The sequence below is a fragment of the Columba livia genome, chromosome 1 (assembly GCF_036013475.1).
Source record: "Columba livia isolate bColLiv1 breed racing homer chromosome 1, bColLiv1.pat.W.v2, whole genome shotgun sequence".
NCBI classification, from domain to species: domain Eukaryota; kingdom Metazoa; phylum Chordata; class Aves; order Columbiformes; family Columbidae; genus Columba; species Columba livia.
Window position 1 is genome coordinate 144,766,865 of NC_088602.1, and position 25,877 is coordinate 144,792,741.

At 39.0% G+C, this 25,877-nt stretch overlaps 1 protein-coding gene across 14 annotated transcripts in view; it reads right to left on the reverse strand.

The window, feature by feature from the left end:
* The window catches only part of FGD4 (FYVE, RhoGEF and PH domain containing 4), a 119,891-nt gene that overhangs the window by 36,817 nt on the left and 57,197 nt on the right, over positions 1-25,877 (reverse strand). For 12 of the 14 annotated variants that reach the window (XM_065034966.1, XM_065034977.1, XM_065035038.1 and 9 more), the window contains 2 exons: positions 8,142-8,306; positions 981-1,161 (listed from right to left, as the gene is read on the reverse strand). In XM_065034966.1, coding sequence (XP_064891038.1) covers positions 981-1,161; positions 8,142-8,306 — 346 coding nt within the window. Of the gene's footprint in view, positions 1-980; positions 1,162-8,141; positions 8,307-20,157; positions 20,369-23,324; positions 23,629-25,877 lie in introns of those variants that run through there. The other 2 variants (XM_005500327.3, XM_021284805.2) reach the window with 2 other exon arrangements.

Consider the following 25,877-nt stretch of genomic DNA (forward strand, 5'->3'; position numbering starts at 1 on the left):
TGCAGATGAAGCTCTGAAATTATTTCTTTTCCACTAGTCATACTTTTGCAATGCTTAGCTGCTTCTGTATAAAGGATTAAATATCCCCCATCTTGAGGGGGAATTCTTTCAATTAAAGTCTTAATACTCTGGCTTCTCAGAAGGACGTGCTCTGTTGTACATCATGCATTCATTTTGTTCCCATGGGAGCTCTGCCTTCAGAACATCAGTATCCCAAGGAAACACAAGAAAGCCACATCCAAAGCTTGCAAGGCTCAGCTGTCACTAGACTCTTTCTTGAGCTGCTCCTCCGCCACAGGCTTTCTGGAGGGTCACTCTCTTTACACAGAGCAGATATTTTCAGAACTTCTGTTTCAGAGCTTATAATGCTTGTCAGATACATCTAATTAAAGACACACAGCTAACACTATTTTGTGAAAGCAGAGCTTGCTGTGGCTTCTGTTTCTCAAAGTTCCAGATGTTTCCTGTAAAGGCAGCATCAAAATTCAAAAACATCAAGACATTCCACCAAAATCACAAAGTACTACAAAGCAGTTTAGCGAATGTATGCCGTATCAATACAAATAAGTCACACAGCTGGCCCTCTTCACATGAATGATGTGAAGAGGTTAAGTCGGTATAAAAGGAAAACTAGGATTTCAGGTTTTTCTATTTGCTTATAAAAACAAATATTTTTTCTGCAAGAAAAAAAAGAAGTTAAGATTATCACCAATGTTTCATTGGAAAATCAGTGCTTTTTTCAAATTGCTGATATTTTCCACAATGTTTTAAAAATGCTACAAGTTTGTTTGTTTGTTTTGTAAAATAAAAATCAAGACTAGCAACTTATTAAAAAGCATACCTTGTACGTTTGGCTTGCACCGTTTCAAAACACATTCAGCTTTGCCATCAAATCCTCAGCATCAGCTTTCTTCCTCACAGGTTCAAGCTCCAATAACCCACACACAGAGTTATAAACCAATTCAAATTCTGTTACATACCTGCCTCCCTCAAACCGATTGATGAGATCCGAGACTTTACTGGACTTCTCCTTTGTGACACTAGGAACAGGGGTGGGTGTCTCTTCCTCCATTCTTGGTTTTTGATTTGATAAAGCTTTATGCCTAGAGGTTTGGTATGTAACAGCTGACAGCTTCTGCAGATGAGCTGGCTTTGGAGGCACTGCAAACAACAACAAGAAGCAATTGCTCAGGAACTGTTTCTTTGAAGAGTTAGAACATATGAGATTTTTTAATAAGAACTTACTACAGTAATGAAGAAGAGCTGCTCTTGGCTTTATTTAACCTTTAAATTACTTTATCAATACAGGGACTTCATATATATTTTTATGAACTATCTGGTGTCAGGGATCTTGCTATATTTTTTGTATAAAAGCTGAATCACGTGCCACTTCAACGAGCTACAAAATTGGAGGACTTTCCTTTTTTTTTAATATATTGTACTGTAGTAAGCATCTTTGGCCTCCATAAATGCAGTTTTTATAATAAAAAAAGAAGTAAGCATCATCAGAGGATCTAGCTGTGCTGTAGAGCTCAAGACAGAGATTTAAATTGCTGCCCTAAAACTCTGTTGCTCTCATTCTTTACATTCTCCCTTGTGACTTCGATAATTATAGACAGTGGAAAAGCTGTTTGCCATCAGTTTTGAGCTTCTTTTACTCACTGAACCTTCTTCTATTTATTCTGCTGAAAACGTGACCCCTGAAAATATTTTTTATTCTTCTGGATTTTTCCTCATTCCTAGTCCTTCTAATCAGATTGTTAATGATCAGCCACTGTTTAATGCAGCAGTGGCTACAACACAAAGGACAAGGTGACACATAAAGCAAATAAAGTCACATGTGCTGGGGATCTTTCAATTAAATTTTCTCTCTTTAAGTGACTATGCAGCATTTGCGGCCAACAAAAATGCTTCACAGACAGGGCTCAAATGTGTCCCACTTATCAGGGCAACGCACCTCCAGCTGCATCAAAAAGAGAGACTTAATGGAATGGTCCTTCATTCCCAAGAACAGGACTCTGTTCATTTCCACACACACTCCCAAAACATATTGTGAGGAGAAGCAAAAGCATTTGATATGAAATTGAAAAATAAAGGACTATATCTGTCCTTTATTAAAAGGCAGGCAGAAATCAGCAGGAGTAGGCAATGCAGTTCCAATGGAACCGGTAGTCCCAGGGGCTCAGCTTTTGCTCCACAGGCACCAGCACAAACATGCCAGGGGACAAACACGAAGGGAAGGAGGACAGGAACCGGTGTTAGGAATCATGTGCAACTCTTGTGGTAGAAAATAAAATACACACTAGTATAGGATATACAATAGATAGATGTGAATAAGCCATGCTCCTTGCATCACTGACTCTAGAACAGCTGACTGGCTTGCCCTGGAAAACCTGTGCACCACAGGAATTAGCTTAAATCCTATCAAGTGACATTTGAAAGAGTTGTTGAAAAAAATTCTTGCAAATATGCTATCATAGACTATGACAGATTTGAAGGCACACTTGATTAGGATGACTCTCCATCTCTACTGTACATTAAATTTATAGAAGGTAACATTTATCTGTGCTTCCAATAATCCAATTGCACTTAGGAGGGATTGTAGAGAGAGCTGCAGTCTGAAATTGCCATGAGGGACTCTATGAAGAAATGAATGCACCACAAAAAGCTTAAGACTTCAATCATATCAACTACAACAGATGACAAATGAAGTCAGAGGGACAAGGAAGAGAATTACTGTAAATCAGATGCTTTTAGCGTGTATATGTTTGGTCCTTCCAAGCTTAATGTTATGTATATTAACACAAGCAAAAAAGAAAGTTTGGAGAAGGATGGAGTGCAGAAAGAATGACTTAAAAAACCGCAATTTTCAAATAGTTACAGTGCAATGCTGAAACAAGCAGGAAATTGAATTGTGTAACTGCTGGAGTACGTGTGATAAATGAAGCCTCTCCAGAGAAGCTGCATACACTTGCTCAGCTGCAGTGCGGTGGAACAGCTTTCCCTGCATTCACTGAGTTCAGTGAAGGTCTGGCAGAATTAGGCCAACGAGCATCAGATAATTGTCCAAGCACTGAATAGCTTGCTGTGCTGACAAAGGCAACGGGACAGCTGAAAAATGTGATACAAGCAGGCTGGGAAAAAGCAGGACACATAATTGAGCTTGGGCACTGCCAGTCCCTTGGGGAGGAGAGAGAAGGAAAAGGGACATCGGGTGGATTTACTGACCAGCACTACACTAGTTGGTAGAAACACTTGTTCTTGCAATGGATTTTGTATAACCTGCGGACCTGTGTATTCTCTTATTTAACAGGCTTGTACATCTCTTAAATTCTTTTGTACATCTCATAAATCGTTAATATCCTCACAAGGATATATTAAAACTACTAAACTCGAGGGAATTAATATCTACTCATAGCGCAGAAGGAATTAGTTGGAAGCTATTTTTATACTGGATCCACTGGGACAAAAATCAAATTCTAGGACATTCTGTGGAGGTGTCGCACACTTTTGCAGCGATTGCTGAAAAAGCCCCAGCTTCGTAACATTTCAGTAGGGCAAGCATGAGGAACCTCTGGTCAAACTGGACAACCCTGAAAAATACTGAAAATCCCTGTAATGCCTTCAGAGGAGAACCATAAACCAGCCAGCCATGCCACTTCACTAATGCAAAATACTTTCTTCTCTACTCCCTACTACCATCTAACAGACAGCTTTTCCCCTAACCAACTGCTGCTGCTGCAGCTACTGTAAGTTTTAGAAATAGAGCAATGGGAAAAGGACAGTCACAAGATCAATGAAAAGAATCAGTAATGTAAGACAAAAAAAGCCCACAAACCTTCCTGTAAGGTCAACCTTGTTAACAGGGATTATGGAAAACAAATTCCATTAATTCTCCCCTCAATGTGCTTCTGAAGTGTTTTAATCAGATTATTTTTCAATGTGCACACAGCAAGGATCTTAAAGAAAAGAAGGGAGAGAAAAGACTGGCCCATTGTAATGCCCCACATAATACAGAGCTCTGTTTGAGTCTATAAATACTCTTGTCTCTATACTGTACAATTTTGAGCTCATTAGGAGATATGAACTGTGTATTCTGCCCGAAGAAAACCACACAGTACACACAGGTAGCTGCTACTATACAACACTAGCCAAAATAGCTCATCAAGATTTAAGATGCAATGCCTAGTTTTACATTCAACTTTGTACATATACATGATGAAATGGGAGACAATGCTACAAATGGCTCAAAAGGAACAATCATCTTTGCTGACTCTAAAGAATATTAGCAAAGATTGTTTATTGCTTCTCTTGGAAAGTAATGTGTTCAATCTCCCTCTACGTCTTCAGCTCCTGCTGGTTAAAAATGTTGCTATGCTTTGATTCAATGAAAACAGAGGGTGAAAAGTTCCTGCAGTAAGCAACTGCAGCTCTCCTGGCTGAGTCATCCTTCATCACCTCCTTGCATGCTCCATCACTTTCAGGAAGGTCAAATGAGCACAGCTGGATAGATACCAAAGAATTACACTCACAAGAACAGTAAAAACCAGCTAGTATGCTAGACTCAGCACAAAGAGAGGGAAAAGTCATCTCATCTTTCGAACATACACTTCCACATTTTTTTAATCACATCAGAACAAATATCTTCCAACAATATATAAGAAAGAAGACCAAAAATAATCATGCGCTTTGTCCTCTCTTTTGTCTTCTTCCTGAAGATAACGTTTGGGATTTAGCAGTTTTGGTGACAAAAGAGACATTGCTACAGGTTTCTTAAAGCACCACTGAGACTGGAGAAGTGTAGCTAGAAGCAGCTCTCAGTTTTAGTTCAAGTCACCTTTAATTGTAGAAGTTTTATTTGCCAGAGAAGCAGAGTATACATCCCAGGCCTTTAAGAGGTCTTTCAGCTTTTCTGGGCCCAGGCCACAGAATACCTTCAAAGCCATAGACTATATTATAATTAACTGAGAAAGGAGGACAGGACTGATGCTACACAGTAGACAGTCAGCTAAAACTAACTGCTGAAGTCTACATGTTGAATGCTGTGTGACCATATTATTTCACAGTAGCACACATCAGTGGAAAATAATCTTCCAAACAAAAATTCCTCTTCAACCTCAGCAGGAGATTCAGAAGTACTCCTAAGCATTCATTAGATAAATTTAAATGAGCAACTGATGTGCAGACTTGAACTGACAAGACACTCCACTGCTTTAAAGAAGTATTAACATTTCAACATATTTTCTATACTGCCTGGATCAGAGAACAGTTTCAGTGCCCATTTAGTAACTGGGCATCATATAAAGCTCATGCAAGAGCTTCAACGAGCAGGGAATAGAAGAAACTAGAAAAAAACTGCCAATTTGCACATGTCACATTCTGCTATTGCTGTGGTCACATTGCTGCCCAAATATTTGTAGTTAAGGGCAAATTTCAATTTATTTACCAATTTGCTTCATGCATCATATTTGCCTTGAAACTCACTAGTGTATTTTGGTGTTTCCACTGACTACCTCCAGTCTTGATTAGTCTACTATATCAAAGAATGCAGAGCATTGATGAAAAGGCAAAACACCATGTTTCACAGCTGGTGCAGACTGCAACTGCTTTTCTCCACAGTCCTGATTTCTTTGCTTAACTCCCTCATCGGCCTTCAGCCAGTTTCAGGCTTTGTTCCAAATATGCAAAGACTTTCATGAATCAAACTCTACTCAACACAGAAATCTGACATACCAATTGCTAAATTGTTGATGGAAGGAATTATTGATGAACAAAAATTGTTCTTTTTCTACCCGTGTGTCAGACAGCTGGTTTGTTTTCTCCTTGAGATGACAAGGGAAAAAAAATGCAAATGAAAGAATTCTGGGGATAAATTTATTCACTTGATCTAGCTGCCCCAAGTGATCTATTTCCAAATATCTAAACTACTTCTCAGAGACCAAGTACAGACAAAAGAGGTTCAGAGTCCAGGGTTCACTTCAAGTGCAAGATTTTGGATATTTTTCTTCTATGTTCAAGCTAAATTTACTACAAATAGCTGTACCCCACTTGTAATGCAACCTCAAAGTCATCTTTTTATCTCTCGTTTTAATGATATACGCTTTGGTAGGTCAGATGAAGGGCGTTTTGCAGTTAGTTCATCGACAATCAGATACACTGGCATTACAATTCAGGTCTGTGATCTTGTTTCTTTTCACTGTGAAAGGACACTTAGTATTTGCATGACTAGAACAACAATTTGGAAAAAACACTTCCTGCTACTATAAACCAAAAATGTTTCTGTACTTGTGCATGGAAAGCTGTTCCAAAAAAAATAAAAAGCATCCACATTTAAACCAATTTAACTAGAGCAACTTAGTTTGCTTAGATTGTTTGGACTCTCAAATGCAAATGTCATTAACTCTATTTTGTTTTGCTCCAATTCAATAAAAAGCCAAAAAGATAAACTATGTAACTTTGCTATGATGCATTTATTTAACAGAAACAAATGGAGAAAGACATAAGCCCATGAACAAAGCAGGCACAAAACACTATTTACAACAGTATTGTTGAATATAATCTACACAGCTGCATTTCTCAGACTACAACTCTATTCCTAGCTATGCCACATTTTGGAGCAAGCAGTTTTGACAGGAACAGAAGTCATGACTGGCAAAGAGCAACAACAGCTGCGTAACTACTTGAATGAATGGGATCCAGTAATGGCCAACTTCTAACCTATCTTACAGCTAACATTTATAATAAGTGGCCTGGACTTGTTTTTGAAAGGCTTAAAATCTTTTTATTGATTGCCTATTTCTGTTTATCCATTAACAGTTGTCCAAAATATTCTTCTTAGGAAGAATACCTGTTATCTTGTTAACTGAGCTTTAAAGAACACATTTTAGAGACCTAGGAACTGGTGCAGAAAGACTACTCAGTGATTAATGTTTACATATGACTGATATGAGCATCTCAGTTTAGTGAACAATACTGGTAAAAGTTCTATAAAAGCAAACCATACAAAAAATTACAGCCTTATTTTGCTCTCTATCTCCCGAAGTAAACATGACTTTCTTGACACACCAATAAATTTCTTCCCTCCTCAGGACTGATGCAAAATTCAAGATGTATTTTCCCATTAATTGATATACAGATTGCTAAATCCACTACATGATGACTCTACGTGGCTCTAGTTTCTATGCATGATTTAGATGTGATCTAGTATTCTATGAGTAATTCTAGTTTATGTCACAGCAGCATTATGTCTCAGAATCCAATTCACTGAGCAGGATCACGATATCAGTCTTCTAAATTTACTTTTTTTTTTATAACCTGTGACATGAATGAAGTTCCTATTGCATGTCACTCCTAAAAGACGTCCATCCAGATTCGCTCTGAAACCAAGATTTCCAGAACACAGTAACTCTCTATTGTGATCAACCTCTGCAGAAACAATATTACTGAGAAGACCACATAATACGATGGTTTGAGATTTAGATACAGAAAGTTGACATGTAGGTTGACCTATTTAGCTTCTAAAAGTGAAGATACTATTTATGGACAGGAAGAAGGGAAATCTTCTCTGGAGACATTATTGGTCAGCTTTTACTGCAGAACCACAAAGTTCCATCCTTCCCACATACTCCTGCAGGACGGTTCCTCTTGAACTCTGCTTGAACCCCAAAGGCCCTGAATAAATATCTTCCCCATCACCTCTGCCTTGAAGCCAGCCTGCCAAACACTCCAATTCAAAAACAGTATTACAACCTTTCAGCTCAAATACAGTAATCTTTTGAAAAATAAGCCCTGTCAATAGTTTAATACAAACAAGGTGCTTACACGTGTTCTCCCACCTCTACCTATTAGCTACTTCTTGGGCAGAGACCAAATTTAACTCTTGCTACCTGGCAGTAAGTGCACAGCAAATTACCAGATGCTTGAGATAAAAAGTGTAACTATGCGCTTGTATCATATTACATTAGCAAGTCCAACTTCCCTTCTGAGAACTTTTTTCAGAAAGGAAATTATTATAAGAAATTACCTATCCATAAAGCATTTACAAAACTACTGTATTTCCATAGCATGCTTTCAAGGTGCTCTATTTCTCTTAAAGTTGGAGAAGAGTAACTTCCTTAACCAAAATACTTGAGACTACTTACCTTGTGGCTTTGGATTTGAAGCTGGATGTGGGGACTGTCTGACTGGCACGCTTCCATTTATTCCCTGAGCCGCTTCATTGTGTACATTCTGCTCAACTAGCCTGGTCGTTACACTTGCTGTACAAGATCTAGTGAATATTAAGGACTTTGGACAGATGCTGCTGCCTGAAAAGCAAACAGGTACAAAAAAAAAAAAAAAAACAAATTAGAAAACAGATTAAATATGTAAGGTAGAATGTTTATAAATACATTTATTTAGTGCTAACATTTCTCTAGAGAAAAACAGAATACTTGTCTTCCTTTTGAAGAATATCTCATCCTAAAGACACGCTTTGCCTTTCACTGAAATTTATTATGTTGCTTAAACCTTGAAGACTTGGATATAAAAAAAGATCTCCACCATGCCTAGCCTAGGCTCTCCTACAGAGAGATTACAGTCTCTAACAGACTTCTTCCTATCTGAATTGTCAATGGGTTTCTTCAATACAACTATAGAAAAAACAGCATTTTAGTTCAGCTATTCTACTTCTGTATTCAAAGTGTTCACAAAATGCTATACATTCAAAATGTTTCCTAGTTTTATTATTATTGAAGGTAGCATCCAAATATTATCCATATATCCATACATCCATATACATATTATTATTATTGAAGGTAGCATCCAAAAATTAGATAAACGTATTGCAATTTCTCTGTAAGAAAGGGCTCCTATTGTAAGTATTAAAAAAAAGCAAAGCACAAACCAGCTGATACTGCTATTACATTTCTCCCTAGCAGAATGGAATTTAGTCTGATTAAGAGGATCAATATACTAGTATTTGTAGGAAAACTGGAAGCAAATATAACACAAATAATATTCAAACAATGGCATGTGTAATAAAAACACTTATTTGAATATGCTCACACAAGCCTGAACCGTAGGCTTTTGTTGTGGGGTTTGGAAATAAGCAGTTCTGTAAACACAATCAAAAACTTGAAATACTATGAAAGATCTTGAGATCTCACTTAGGTCAATATTAATTCTTCTCTGAATCAAAAAAATTCTACAACTTTTTTTGTGGGGAGAAACAAGGGAAAGATAAAAACCCACTTATTTATTGCAGTGTTGTCATGTCTATTTTCATTTTTAACAAAATTATTAGAGTAGAGTTTGAACACTTAAATTTACTGGTTTTATTATTTGCCTTTATTGTTTGCTTATACTTGTAGAAATGCAAACATTGAGTGGAGCTTTGTTTACATGTTTCCAGAAAAGCAAATCCAAATCCCAGTCAAATCATTTCACAAGGCAATTTCTGATGGATTTTGAACAACAACTTGTCTGCAGGATCTGGACCCTCTGATCTAATCCATCTTCCTATCCCACAGCAAAATCCATCATATCAAGCCATTCCTAGCAACAGCCAAGCCTGCTCTTAGACAAGAAGTGGAAAGAGATGCCATATCTATTGTTCACGATTCCAACAATATTTTCAAGTATTTATGTTTTATTTCTTAGAAACTTTTTTTTCCATTTCCAATACAGAAGTTGCCCTACAAGAAACTGTCTCTACAAACATGGAAACTTGCAGAGGTCCACACAGAGATCAACAAGCCAGCCCTATCCGAAGAGCCAGTACTTGGATCACAATGCATGCAGGACATCTGTGGCTGCAACACAGCATCTTTCCCACTTCTATTTCTTTCAATTAGCAAGAGATCTCCTGAGAACATAAAGGTGGATGCTCCCAGAACAATGCAGAGAATTTAATGAGGCCCATCACATATGAAAGCTTCTCAGATGTTTGTGATCTCAGTCAGAAATTCCTTAGCTCTGTTTCCCTGGGTACTACAGCAGTGGGAGCTCCACCCCACACCATTCCTCAATCACTAAGGAGGTACCTTAAGTGACATTTCTGTCTCTCCTATGGAGGTGGGAGCACTGGAAGCTCTTAGGCAGACCAAAGAGATGGTACAGGGTGTCATACCAGCGAGTCTTTCTTGTCTCTAAAGAGCCAACAGGCTGAGTTCCCATTTCTACAGAATCCTATACCATACTGTCACAGTTTACACTTCAGTTGGGGTATCCCCAACTCAAAAACAAATTTGAGAAAGTAACTCCTGACAGGACCAGTACAATCCACAAGTCAGGTTGGCAACTGAACATAATTTATAATACTACGTTCAGATCAGTCTTATAACTTCGCAATGAGGGTGAAAGCATGAAGTCTTAGAGCTTTCTGAAAACTATTTTGCCTGCAGATTTGACAGCTAATACACTTTAAAATCTCAAATTCCCCCAACTGCGGCTAAGTAAGGGTCATTACTGCTGTCAACTCTTCAGCCCAGCGCTGGAAATTTCTCTCAAAACTGTACCTTGTTTATTAAAAGGGTTCCCTAAGAAAACAAGGTACTGCTTAGGTCAGAATAGGAACTTGTTTTACACCCAGAACTTTATCAAGGCACTTATTCCTGTTTTACGTTATCACTCTTGATCACTTTAAGCCAAGGCAGATACAGAGCTGCTGCTCAACAGAGCAGCTCCGTGGTTTGTCACTCCTCCTCCCTCTCTGTCCAGCTTCTGCTTCTGGCTGCTCCTTCCCCTGTGCTACCACCAGTTCTTGTTCACACAGTGAGATGAGTGGCAGAAACGATGCAGTTGAAAGCTGCAGTATATTTTAGATTGGTTTGACCTGACCTCATGGTCACCCCAGCACTACCGCTGGCACAAAGGGACAGCCAGGAATATGTCTGGAAGGGGACAGACAGCTCCTCTCGGCGGCAGCCCTTACTGAGATTGGTCTGAAGCAATCATTTAAATGCAACCCCAGTCCCTCAAGTAGATATTTAGACTGATTCTACTTGGTTTACACATGCAAACACAGAGCCTTCATACAAAGTCCAGAAAAAAACAGGAACAGCTGAAAACAAACCTCTAATGCAGAAAACATGAGGTTGCCTTAAGAACTGATTTTGTTGACAGCATCACATGACACACACCCCACACACCCCCCCCATTAGCAAATATTAGTTGCATTCAACAGGCAAAAGCCATTTTGTAAAGCTTGTCCACAAAACCGTAACACCAGCAACAGAAAAGATCACTTCTCCATAGCAGGATCTTTTGCAACTGCTTACAGAAAACCAAAACTCCAAGAGAACTTGTGACACAAGACACTTAACAACTGAGCACACAGGGTGTGCAGGGAAACAGAATGTATTCAAATTTATTGTTGTTGTACAAGCTGTTACACAAATTATTCACCCTGTCTGGAAGCCATATTAGCTGGAGATGGACATCCAACATACATTTAATCTATATTTCAAACTAGTAATTCTGTTAATCATGTCATATCCTCAAGCTATGTGTTTTAAAGAGTAATATAGCCACCTCAGGATGAACAGTGTTCTTCATATGTAAAGCTGGAATGGAAAAAGGTAAATGAATTCTAGCCACACCATACCTCATACAAAATTAGGTAGTCAAATTCTCTGGATAAAAAGCATTCTTTAACATCCCTGGAGATCTAAGTCCTGGTTTCTAGTCAGTGGAAGGTATTACTTTCCAGGTGATGCAGGCAAGAAAATGATGGCAAAAATACAGGAATTTTTACCACAGACCTCTATCTAGTAAAAAAGACTGGTAGGTATATTATAGCAAAATCCCAAATCACATAATTTGCAACACACTATAAAAATTCCAAACACTTGGTCCATAGTCATCACTATGCACTTCAGTAGGGCTGCTCAATTCTGTCTATTTTAGCACTCAGTAATACAGTCTACCTGTTAGAAATACAGGTGTTGCTCTCTAAGCACAACTTAAAATACCATTAGATATGCAAAATGCCAGACATGCTGCAAACCCCTGCAGTTTTTACTGGGCTGAATTAGACTCCCATTGTGATTATTTCTGACCTGATTAAAGAAAGACTTGCATGTTAATGCTATTCCTATGCATTATAATAACAGAGATTTTACTCAAACTCAGAAATACAACCAGCAACAAAATGCCGCCAGCCAGTTACTCTGTTCACTAGTACATGATTAATACCACTTGTTATAATCAACAATTATTAGATACACTGAAGAGGAGAGAAAGGTGGGGAAAGATTAAAAAAAAATAAAATGGGGGTAGGCAAAAGCGTAAGCAAGAAAGAGGAGGTAACAAATAACTAACAGAAAAGAGAAACAAACACTGCATATTTGATAAGCGCTTAATTATTCTGCTTATCATCTGCAAGGAAATTAGAAGCTAGAATACTTGCAGATGTGCTTGCATCCGCAAGAATGTCTGAAGTTAGGTGACGCTATTTTTTCAGAGCATTTTAATTAGAAATAACTTGGAGCCATGAACATTTACACAAACAATCAGTCAGCTTGAAATGCCAGTAACACAGAAAATACGGCTAATTTATATTCACAAAAGGTAAAACTAATGTTTTAGTATTGGATAGGTCCTCCATCAGATGTCTTATGTTATATTTATTTGCAGTCTCGCTTATAGTACATAGAATATTTACACTGTCACAGCACTGTCTAATTTTTACTGCCATTGTGATCCCGCTCTTATCATACATTCTGTATTAAAGAAATGCAGCATTTCTGGATATAACCAAAGTCTACTGGGAAAGGGTTACTCTCTTGTGACTGCAAGGAGGCAAAATTTAAGTCTCAAAATTACGTCTCTTAAAATTACATAGCCATTATGGCAGGTAGTATATATAGCTATGGCCATGACGTTCTACTGCTAGATCTTTTTACGGAAGATCAATGCAAAGCCTCACCCTTCCTCACCCTGGACGTATGTGGAGGTTCAGCTACCAATCTATCTACGAAAACATTGGTTAAGCCACAGTAACCAACCACACAATCTCCTGATCTGTTCAGAAGAGCATTAAGGAGCACTGAAACTACACAGACTAATTCAACCCATCCACTCACCAAACACCACAGGAGCTGCAGCAAGGCTAGGATGAGAGTAATCAGCTTCTTGAGCATGAACGAGAAGGCAGCCAGCAGCCACTCACCCGAGCACTTACAACAACAGATTTCTCAAGGCTTGAGCAGGAAATCTAGTAAATCAGGTCATGGATTTTGCCCACAACTGTGTCCAAACCTCCCCTCAAAACTAAGTATCTAGTAACTTGGTACCTACCCTTCACAGGTTTGTCCTGTTTGTGAGAGGAACGGAGATGTTGCTAAGAGGCTTATGCTGCTGATGCATATCCAAACACATTTTTAAAATAATGTAACTAAGCCCAAACTATATGGAAAATCAGGAGCATGAAGGAGAACAGTAGCAAGTCTGGAGGTCCAAGTATCCTCCTCCAAACTCTATTAAATGCTGCCCCTCTCAAGTTAATTACACATTTGTGTTTTGATATATCTTCACCTCCCCCATCACAGTGGTGACAGAGTTGTGAATGCTCTGTAGTTGCAGAACAGCACAGAAACTTCATACTGATATTCTGCTCTGCGCACGTGAGCTCTAAAGGTTAAACATCAGGCCAGTCTTTACTGCGGTGAGCCACTGCTGAAATACTGTGAACAGTTGATAACCCAATGCTGCAAAAAGAGAAAAAAATAACTTCTGCTGAAGTCAGGATGGCTGTCTCACTGAAGATATTAATTTTCTTTCTGCCAGAAGGTGCTGGCCAAAAAAATAAAAGACAAATATCAGAAGGTTGAGAATGATCTTTGAAGAGTGGAATCTTGGCAAAGGACACATATCAGGTTCTATTAAAAGATTAGTTCAGATACATACACCAGCAAAATTTAAAAATCTAGGGTTTTTTTCTTGCAAAGCTATTCTCCAGACACAGGCAAAAATATTCTAAGTTCAACAGATGAAGGCAGACCACTTTTTTGGTATAATGAAGATGTAATGCATCTAAAGCAATTATTCCTCACTGCATGAAAACATTTCAAGGACTACCAAACAAATATTAACCTCCCTTTCATAGCATTTATTGCCTGGAATAAATAAATCAAGTAAATACGATAGGTATAAATTGCATATAGAAAAAAAGTGTATTGATATTGCTTTTTTAGTTCAATGACTCTTCTGAATGCACTCACAACTTTTGACGGTGAGGTTAAGCAGATGAAACAACGTTGAACTTAAAACTAGTAGGCCAAACACTTCCTACACAATACTTGCTAAGAACTAGAAAATATTCAAATTCTTGGTAGATATGCTGCCTTACACAGTAACATAGAGCAGAGGTTTCCAAATCATGGTATGTATAACATCAAGTGAGAGCCAATTACAAAAGCACAGGGAGTAGTAATACAGAAGGGGAACCAAAACAAGCAAGTTTAACCATGGACAACACACAAAAGATACTCTGAGAAACAACTGTGAAATTATTTCAAAAGTCATTTCTAATGAGCTAAGGTGGGTTGTGCACAGTGTCGGTGATAGAACCCAATTCAAAATAGATACATACTCATGTCTGCTTGGTTTAAGATGAGACATTACTGCAGTGGTTTGGTTTGTGGGTATTCCTGAGACCCAAGTATTCAATGTTCCCTCTTCTATGTTTTGTCAAGCTTTATAGTTCTCCTGGGCAAAAGAAACCGTGAATCTTTCCCACAGTAACTTTCATTTTTAAGCTAAAATAGAGCTTATAGTAATTGCTACTAAATACCTACAGTATACCAAATTACCAGCTGTGGATGCCACCACATTTAATTAGGTTTCCTGCTTCAAGTGTAATGTCCAAGCTTTACCAGGAAGCACTGAAATATTAACAACGTAAGATTTAACATCAATAACCTCCTATCTCACTCTCAGTCCACTGTATATCATGCAAAGTAGAGGACTAAATGGTAAACTGCATATTCACTACAAATGTCCTGCCAACCCTGGCTACAGCAGGCAAACTCAGTGTGCCTTTGTCTGCTGTCCTGTCTGGCTGTCATCTTTGTTCTTTTAGCTCTAATCTAATAGTCATTTCTATGCAGGCAGACCTGCACATCTGCTGTGAGTCCCAGTAAAATGAGTAAGTCAAAAATTAATTGAATTATTTTTCAACATTTGTCTAAATTTTGGATTAAGACAATAATTTAACATGCACTGCTGGTGCTGTTCCAACAAAACAAAATTCCAATGAAATAAAAAGCACTGTAAAGTACTTCAAATGGCTTTTCGCCCAGACTGAGCCCAAAAAACTATTTCCTTTGAAGTAATTATAGTTTCTCCATGCAACATGTGTTTATTACAGTCCTTTCCTCATCAGAGAGGGCACATTCTGGAATATGGAGATGCAATGTGAGGGAAGGAAAGTCAAAAAAAAACACCTTCAATATGTGGATCCTTTAAAACTCAAAGTCAATTTTACAGAAGTCCAAGTGGCACATACTATGAACGTGAACTAGTCACGTAAAATAAAACAGAAAAAGAAACAGTGAACAGGTTTTAAAACTCTATTAAAAAGGACAGTTTTGAGACTACTGAGAACAAGTCCCCTGCAGTCACCATCTTCTACAACTCTCCCTTGTTACACCACTGCTTTAATACTGTCACCTACAGTCTAGCAGTGCCACCGCTCACTAGTCTTCCAATTTTTGGAGGCAACTGGTGGCGAAATCAATAGTGAGGCACCTTAGGGACAGAGAAGCTGGGGGGTTGCTGATGAACACAGGCAGAATTACAGAGCACTGCTCATGAGACAGGTTGTAAAGGCTGCAAGTCATGGAGATAACATGACAGCCTTAGTACTTGCCATTGCTACTGTGGTTTTCTACTCCCACGTCTTCCCGCATCACAGGGTGGGGAGGCAGCAAACCTTTGGGCCTTGCTACTGACTGAGCAGCTGCCCCAGCTGGCAGGACCTCCAGAAACCTGCCACAGGAGAGCAGGGGCATTGGAGGGAGCAGGCAGAACTACTACCCAGCTCGGCAGCTGATGCACACCGGCATCTCCCTTGACTGGAAAACACTGATTTAGAAGAGGTTGCCAATGCACAGCTTGCAGTTTGAAAGCAGTAGCTTATGACTGAGGTCCTCTGCCAAAAACACAGCATCTCTCCCACTAAGGTTCTTATGAGTCACCTACAGTCATATACACTGGGACAATAGCTTTGCTGATAGTGGTCATTCATCAACTGTTTAATGAATAACAGAGGTTTCTTATGCGCACAGAAGCAAGCAACATTTAAGCCATGCCTCCAGAAAGACGTATGATTGAAGAGAGAGCTCCAAGCAAGAGGAGTTCTGTTTACAGGAACCAAAAACTGCTCTTTCACATATTATGCTTAGTTCCTGTATTACAAAATATTCCCTCAAATTCTTGTTTTCACTTCGGTATTTGAAGATGTATTTGAAGCCTAAAATCAAAAGACAAAAAACGCAATTTGTTCTTTTACTTGTAGAGAGTTTTCATAGCCTGTTTTTCATGAAATAACGTCAATCTCTCTCTCAGCAGCTTTGGAAAAATATTTTTTCTTTCTTTTTATTCAACCTATCTACAAGTATTTAGAGTGACCACAGTTCCTGACCCTACAAGCCATGTATTAATACCATGAACTTTACAGAGGTAGGAACCACAAGGTTATCAGAAAAAAAGCAAGCAAACAAACAAAACCCACTAACAAATAAAAAACCCCTACAAAAATGAAACCCACCACACCCCCCAAGATACATGTACATTAAGTAGCAGCAATTTCATCGCTCCAGGATAAGTTGATGCTGTCACCAAAGTCAGTCACCCTGCTGTTACTGCCTCATTTCTACACCAGGTAACCTCAGGTAATTCCTCCCTCTGTGGCAGCACAACCTATTGACAGTGCCACAACACATGATGGCTTCTCACGTGGCTGTATTTCACAAAGTCCTAGGAGCACCCTGACTGCGTACATCAACCTCTTCCACAGTTGTGATCATGGGAAGAATGACAAGCTCTATATTCAAGGGTCACTTCCTCCCCTCCCCGCCCCAGCAGCTCTTTACAGCTTCCTGCACACTTGATGAAGGAAGGGGTTGAGTAAGGTTGTGTGGCTTTTTTTAATTCCTACTCCATTAATAACGAACCCTAGCATGAGGAAAGATGAACAGGAAGCACCTCCACTGAGTTTTCCCCAAACAGTTTTTTTCCTTTTACAGTCTTCTGTGTAGAGCTGTATAAGCAGGGCCCCCTCAACCATTATTTCAATTAACACTGACTTTTTTTCACTGAATTTTCAGCTGACACAGGCTTATTTTGCAGACATGGCAATCCTAATTTTTTTAAATGTCCTGAGCTCCTACTTAACAAATGAGACACCTCATTTGTGTAAGCAGACTCACTGATCACAGAAGAACCACTTGTCTGTGTTTCTTTCACTTAATTTGCCAAGTCTTAAGATGATTTACTTTCCTCCTGCTATCATATATAAGATAAACAGTATGACACCATGCTGGGCAGCACAACCTAACTTCATATTAAGGAGAGCACCTGCACTACTGCAGTCATGTGAAGGAAAAAATGCAGCTGATTGTATCTCATACAAACCAGTGGAATGTTTGAAGAGGATATATTAACATATGCTTACTAGGCAAGTGCAGTGATATCTGGGACGATGCAAAAAAGACATATAATTAATAAACTGTTATGAAAAACTGCACTTAGATTTTTAGACAAATACTAACAGGTGTTTTTTTTTAATAAGAAGATAAATTTGATCTGACTACAAATATATCACCATTTTGCTCAGCATGCACTGCTTCAGAAGACTTCTCCAGCAAGTCAGTCACTGACATTTTCATCTTCTACTCGGCCCAGTTGTCTGTGCAATTATTTCATGTTCATCTCAACTCAGAGCTATTTTAGAAAACCTCCGTATGCTTTGAGACATGAAACCAGATACTTCTGCTGATAAAAGGACTGTTAAGAGAAAGCATTTTTAGAAGCAGGATGCTAAAAAGCCCAAACCAAAACAAACAAAAAACCCCAAAAGACAACCAACCAGACAAAACCAAAGTGGGAGAGAAAGAAAGAATTTAATTACAGAAAGTTGAAACTTTAACTGATCTATTATTTCAGAAGATTTGAGCAGATGCTGAATAAATACACAAGCTAATAGCATTCAAGTAATTTAAAGATATAAATACTTAACATAGTATATCCAAGATGCAGAAGAGCCGAACATCCAAACAGAAGTAAATTATTCAATGCAAGCCAACAAAATTACCACTGATCGATGGAAACTGCTTCCCACTTCCAACTGCTGAGGCAGTCCGTGTGTCCAGCCAGCATCTGACAAGCCAAAGCCCATCCAGCAGCCAGCTGTCACGGACACAAGTTCTTCCACCCACTCACCTCCCTCCTCCTACCACTTTCTGTGCATCAGTGCTGGCACATGTTTAGCCCCAGAGGCAGTCTGCTAAAGCTATGCCATCAGAAATGTAACCTCTCCCAAAAAAATAAAGCAGCCAGTTTCATGCATTCATTCACCTTAGACGCACCAGAGCTTGGGCAAAGATGCAAGACAAGATTCCCTTTCCAGAAGCTGCTAGATAATGTTAATTCTGTTGAATCATAACTCAACGGGGTCAGAGCAAACAGTAGGAAAAGAAAAAAATAAATTAAAAAAATCTATTCTCTAAAAGTGTGCAGCTTGAGTTTTAAAGTAATATGCCCTAATCAAAGAACAGGCTGCAGAGTATTAACTGTACAACATCACAACAGGCTACCAGGTGCTACTCCCTGTCGTTTAAAAGACTACAAGTAAATATAAAATTACGCACTTAATAAAGAACAAAGCCGGGTGGAGAGGGAAGCGCGGCTGCTTGTCCCTTCCAGCAGCACCAGGGGTGCAGCTGTGCAGAGCTCCAGCTGCTGGGGGCCCAGTGCCTGTCATCCCCCCCTTCCGCCCCAGCCCGGGGCAGGCGGCTCGCTGTCAGGCTCCCCAAACACTTAATCCTTCCTGCCAAGTAATTAACAACCATCATCTATGAAACACAGAAAAACAAGAAGCTCCCTGGGAATGCTCCCTGCATCAAACCAGAAATATAAAGAACCCAAAGCTGGACACTTCACAAGAATTCAAGTGCTTCCTGCTTTTGACCTGGTTGGAAAAAAAAAGAGTAAGAATAGCCACGAAAAAAGCCTGGTTTAAGTACATTTAGGGCCTTCCTGTGAAGTTATTGAAGAAGGATCTTCCTTGTCCAGTCCCTTAAAGGCCTCCCATAATTATGTCAGCTTTCACATTGTCTTCTGTCCATAAGGGAGAGTGCTCATCACTTCACACTAACTCATAGGTTCATAATCATCCTTACAGAGGGAAGTCAAAGAGGAAAAAAATTCCTTAGCCCTAAATTTCCAGGGGTGACCATGGTTTGCACCGTCCATAGAACTCACTCCAGATTAACAGACATGCACATCAGTACAGTTGCCTCTTGAACATTATACAAATTGAAACAGCTCTAATTTTATACTATGAACTGGTTGAGACATACAAATTCAGAACAACTCTATTGTTTAGTCCTCTCTCTCCTCCCTTTACCACATCTCCATTTAAAACAGGCTTTTTGTTAAAAGAAAAAAGAAAACGCACAACTATATGATGAATTTAAAATGCCTTTTCATAAAGCTTAAGTTACAAAAAGTAAAATAAGTTTTCATGCAGACTTGGATGAAAATTTACCATACTGTTCCAAAAAGATTAATGGTCACATGAATGTTTATCTTTGAGTGTGCAAATGGATAGGAAATACTTTAAAAAAAATGTCATGCAATGTAAAAAACAACAAACAAACAAACACAAACAAAAACAAAAAAACCCAAAGATTTAGCCCAACAACATTTCATAAAGAGAAACAATTCTGTAATAGCTCAAGTTTTGCTCAACACATCTGAAGAATGTGCAACCTTTTGCTTTGCAAACGTTTTGAAAATGGAAACATTTGAAGGCCTTAGAACAGACCGAAAAAGGCTGCTCGAACCCCAACAGCAGCTACCCCAGACAGAGTGAGACAGCCCCCCACCAAGAAGAGAAAGTTTTATCCCCTCCATCCCTCCACATCCCTGTAGCTCCAGCTGCTTATTTCTCACCCGCTCTGACACCCGTTGGGTCTCTGTCCAGGCCAGCGTAACCCCTGCAGCCAAGCGGACGCTGGTTTTACCACAGGAGTTCTGTGCTGTGTAAGTGAGCTGGACTGGTTTGTGAAGGAGACCAAAAGTCTGGGAAAGTCCCAGGGAGGGACTGGGCAGCCTTTTGGCAGCAACTGCCCACCGGATCACTTCAGCTGTTCACACAACTGCAGCCCAACAAAAAAATGTTGCTGACTCCTATGCAATATTTACTGTTTTCCTTAGAGCCTCAGTTTTTGGCATCAGAAGAAAGAGTATTAAAACATTCATTTAAAAACAAAAAGCTGATGGTTCACATGTTGGGAAAGGAGGTTTTCCAAAACACAGAGAAAAAAAAAAAAAATCTATGAAATTACTCTTAAAATATAACGTTTGCTTAAGGCTAAACATTTAATTTCTTTTATAATACAAGGTTTGGCAATACTCCAATGCCTCTACACCTTACTTGACCTTACCCAGTTGTTGCTCCTTCTTTCTTTTTCTTTGGTGACAGATCATGGTTGCAAGGGGCTTTTAACAAGCAAGAGTAATCACAATGTGTAAGTATTTTATGGCAATCTAAAGGAAAGATTGTTTTCCCTAACTACCTAACCTTCTCAAGATCAATCATTGCCTGTCGAATTGTAAGGAACATAGGGGCACTGCTAGATTTCAAAACTCATTGTTAAAGGAATTTAATCCTTTTGTTTTACGACAATCATAAACTGGGGGGGAGTGAGGGAGGAGAAAAGATGGGGAAGAGGAGTATTCCATCATTATTTTGAATTTTTAGTAAAGACTCAAATTCCCTTGGTTTTATAAGCATTGATGTAAACCATTAGACTGTTTGTATAGCACCTACCACGTAAAAGAGTAACATAAAACTCAGGGTGCTGCAGTCACAAAGCAAAGCATAGTTATGGTACTAATGGAAACATTTAACTCCCTGCTGACCTCTGAGTCACAGTATCATTGAACTTTTCAAAATGAGATTGCTTGAAATCAGTTTTTCAGTGATGCTTTCATCCTATAGTGAATGCTACCATTAAAAAAAAAAAAAAAAAAACAAACTGTAAAGTTCAAGTCTTCAAAAGCATGAAAGCCCTAGAAAAGGTGCATTCTACATATTTTCCATACTTGTTATGGGTCTTTAGTACTTGGAAAAACTGCTTTGCTCAGGCACATTGTAATACCAACGAATAAACTGTCATATGAATGTATACCTTCCTATAGGCACTGTCCCTTCAGGTGTGCTACTCCCCTCTCACCCAGTTTGGTTTCTTTCCATTTTGGACTGGAGGCAGCGAGTGCTTCAAGCAAGCGACTCGCTGGTTCTCTCAGATACTATTTAAGAGTGTCCAGGGATATTTGTCCACTCAATTTCAAACCCACACAGACTGGAACTACTTGCTATCACCTTTTCTGTGCATGCTGTCTACATCTACAGGTCTCTCACACCATTCTGAGAGGGTCACCTGGGGAGGTCTCTATGCTGTTCTATAGGCTGGTAGAAACTCATCCCTTCTTATCCTTCAAGCCAGGTATTTGCACCATAGTCCACTCCTGCATTAACTGCTTTCATACAAATTCTAAGTGGAGTCTGGGAAACACTGCCTGGAAAATATCATGACAGTATAACCTATGTCACCCGTAAAGCACATATAATTATATTTGTGCTTCATACATTTGATCACAGAAAAAGAAACATTAAAGAAAAATTTTTAAAAAATCACAGCTTCACCAATAATATTTGACATTCAGACTGCCACTGTTAGATGCAAACATAGTGTAAGCTGAAATAATCCAAAATAAGCCAAAGGGCTAAAGGGAAAATGAGTTGGAATACCAAAAATAGTATGGCACCACACTGAGCTTCCTGAAAATCCGGATGGGTTTAATGTTTCGTTTACAGGAAAAGACTATGCATTACAGATCCCAGAAAACAGCTCTCAGGAGCTAGATCACTTCAAAAAAGTTTTCTACATCCACATGTAGACTTTTCTCAGGATATGGCAAAATGACAGAGCGGGAGGAAAGGTGTGATTCCCATCCTTTTGGTTGATTATCAAAAGCTAGAGGGAGAAGGTCAATTTCAAACTTGATCATAAAATAGGTAAGGAGCCAACAGAATGATTTTAAGCCCAGTGTTCTTTGTACCCAAGAAAAAGCAGATGCTCACAAGTCCTGAAATCAGGAGAGCTGGGATAGAGCTATTTACATGCATCTACTTCAAGCTTCTCCCGCAAATCTCTCAAGCTCAGCCAGTGACTCCCTTCCTCTGTTTAGCCTCAGAGGGCTTTCCAGAGGGAAAGCAGCATTCTGAGCCCAATCCTTCCACAGATCCATTTCATCTTTCTCTCTGTGGAAAACTTAATTCAGAATATTTACTGTCTTAGAGTAAGCTGTTATGGCTGGGTAAGCATTTTAATTTAACTTGCCCTAAACTGAACTTTTTTCAGGACTAAAAAATGCCCTCACGTAAAGCAAACCAGTAATTTCAATAGTATTAATAAAAAAAATCCATTACAAGCATATTTACTATGAAAAAAATCCAACCCTTTCATGGGATGGTGCAATAAAAGAAATCATTAATTCTGGAAGCCAATTGCGTACATTAAATGTAGCATAAGCATCAGTTAAATGGATTATTGCAATATTGTATATGAAAAGCTGAGCATAAGTCAGAAGTGCACACTTACTTCCTAAAACAATGATAGATGTAATTCTTAGAGCAAGTTCTTACTTACAGAAGTGACCTATAAAAACTTTGCAGCTATAAACAGAGCTCAACGCATCTGGCAAATAAGCGGAAACAACACCCACTTATAAACATCACAAAACTGATTTGCTTTTAAGAAAGTCTCAAGCTGGTGATAGCAGCAGCAAAACGAGCCAAAAGCAGCAGAGTCCTCAGTGTGGCAGATGTATTAGGCAAGCAGTTCAAGAGACCTCAAGCTCATTTACTGAGAATAGGAGGAAAAAGCCACCGGAGCATTCCAGCCGTATTGCATCACAAGGCAGCTGAATGTTCACCGCTTCTTTTGCTTCAAACTAGAAAAGTTTAACTCTTGGTGCCTCTGGGGACACAAATACACCCCCCAAGCCTTGAAGAGATGAAGGTTTAACAAAAGCATCCTGTTCAGCCTTACCTGGTTCAGAAGACATTGTTTATAAGTATAATCCAGTACCACCGCCCAAGGAACTGATTTCACAACTGTAATAACCCTATGACAGGCTCACATATATCCTATTTACAAGACCTATAAGCGGCCAGCAAGGACGCCTTGCCAGATGTTCAGTATATGCCGACAGTTTACATGCTGGGTCTTTCAATTATGCTATGCTCCTCCTCTTTGTAGGCAAGCCTGTTTTAAGAGGAAAAACGTAAGCATGCAAAGCAGTCCGCTTAGAGAAGAGAGTGAAGTCTATTCACTATTAAAGAGGAAAAACAAAGAAATCAGCTTATGTAACCTACTAACTGCTGGAGAAAGGAGGAGAAGGAGGAGGAGGGACTACTCTAAGTGGTTTGTCTAATGCCTCAGCTACTACGAAAGTTTTGTCACTATTAATTGCATTGATACTGCTTTAATTTCAAAGAGCAAAGTTAAAGGACAAAGTTCGTACATTTCCCTGGTTGGTACTTTGTTTTCCCTTTATATTGCACAACGCTAATTTCTAATAATCTTTTGCATTGCATAATCCGTATTTAAATTTATGCCTGTATTGAAGTAAACACAACACACAAAACACTGGAGCAGTGACAAAAAAAAAAAAGTCTACACTAAAGAATTGTTATGAAAAATTAGCTTATTTGGCACAGATTAAAATTTACTAGAATAATTTAAAATCATTTTTTAATGGCAAAAACTAGATACAGTGCTCCCAGAAAAAATACAAAGATATTAGAAGGAATTCTGACCTGTGAAAATGGACATTTTTAAAAAGTGAAAGGATTATCTGAAAAGAAAAGTTACTACAAGTAACTTTTTTTTTTCCTTTTCCCTATTGTTCATACATCAGCTCTCACACCATGTGATTGCCGCCTGGCACACTTTCATCCCAGCAGGAGAAAGAAACCAGGATTTAAAATCCAGCCCTGTCAGTTTGGATAACATGAATCAGAATATCGCAGCCAGCTTGTCATTTGCTGCAGCTGAGGTCATCTTCGACCACTGTCTTGATCCAAACCACAGCTCCCTACAGCCCCTTCCACCACTGGCCACTTGTAGTCCTGACATTCAAGGCAATGTGGAAGCACATGGGCGCAGAGCTGCTTTGAAGGACAAGTACCAAGGGTATCAGGGAATACACTTGCAAAACAATCCATTGTTATGAATATCTGTTTTTCACTGAGGAGACAGCTCTCTGGAATAGAGCAGCTAATTATTTCCTTTCTATTACAGATGTTGAACAGAAGGGGTATTGCCAAAGCCAGTAAAAACAACTATTTTCCTTCAGTTATTTCAAAACTTTGGTGTGTTTTTCTTCTTGAGATGAGCAGATGCAAGTTCCACACATACAGATTTGAAATTTAAATGGAACCTACTTTCAGCACTCGGACCAAGATTTGCACATGTTTTTTTTGTTTAGAGCATTTATTTTTGAACTGCTGGGCTAGGAAGTTGCAATTCCCCATCCTTGATACTCCTAGCAAGAAATAGCAGGCTTCTTAAAGACACATACAAATTTTATTCACTTCGGTCATCAATGCATCATTAAAACAACAGTAACTGAATTTCATAACCAGACTAAGGTAACTCTAACACATAGGCTACATTTCTATTTTAAAGTTCACCTCCAAGAGTTCAAAGCTTGCCCTCTCACTCGAGCTTCCACATGAAATACATCTACAACAGAACATCTGTCTCCAGAAAAACCTTTGTAGAGAAGACACACTTTCTGCTCAGTTTCCGATAGTTGAAACAAACCCTTTTCCCCACCAGCCTGGTTTGTCCACCTGCCAGTAAGGCTTTGTCAGCCTTTCTTCAGCCTGATGTAGTCCTTAACCAGGACAAAACACTGGCAATGCCTGTCATACAAGTACATGACAGATGTTAAAGTCAGATGGGATCAGCAATAAAGTTTTCGATTTTCACACAAGCAATATAGTAGGTTGGAATACTACAAGGCAAAGGGCTACAAAATAATACAAGAAGCAATTAGTTCAATAAGCAGCTCCATAAATGCTCATTACTGACCATCGTAAGAGAAGAGGATGGGTCCCCCAAGGAGAAGTAGGGGCCAGATGGGAAATCAAATTTCTGTTTTGTGGAAACATATATAGAAACTGTTACAAACTGTAAAGCGATGTGTGTGGGAGGGATGACATTTGAGCTACCAGACTCTGCTCTCCTTCTGTCCCTGCTGCAGGGGACAATGCAGAGAACAGGCAAGGGATCAGAGCTCTGATCAGCCCCAAGAAGTCCACCTTGGGCCATGCAGGCAACCAAGGAGCAATATTATAGCAGGTGCAAAGAAGTCTCCAAAACCCAGTTTCAAAACACACACTTAACTCTTCAGTTCTCCTTTTTAAAAACAGATAAAAGATTAGTTGTTTCTTCTCCATTTGATTAGTTTGCAGACAAACAGATTTGGGAGAGATCAGAATTCATACAATTGGGACATCTCATTAACTTATTCCTGTGGTTTCACATGAGTTTTATACCCAACACTGCTTACTTTAAGGAATAGACAAAGTACAA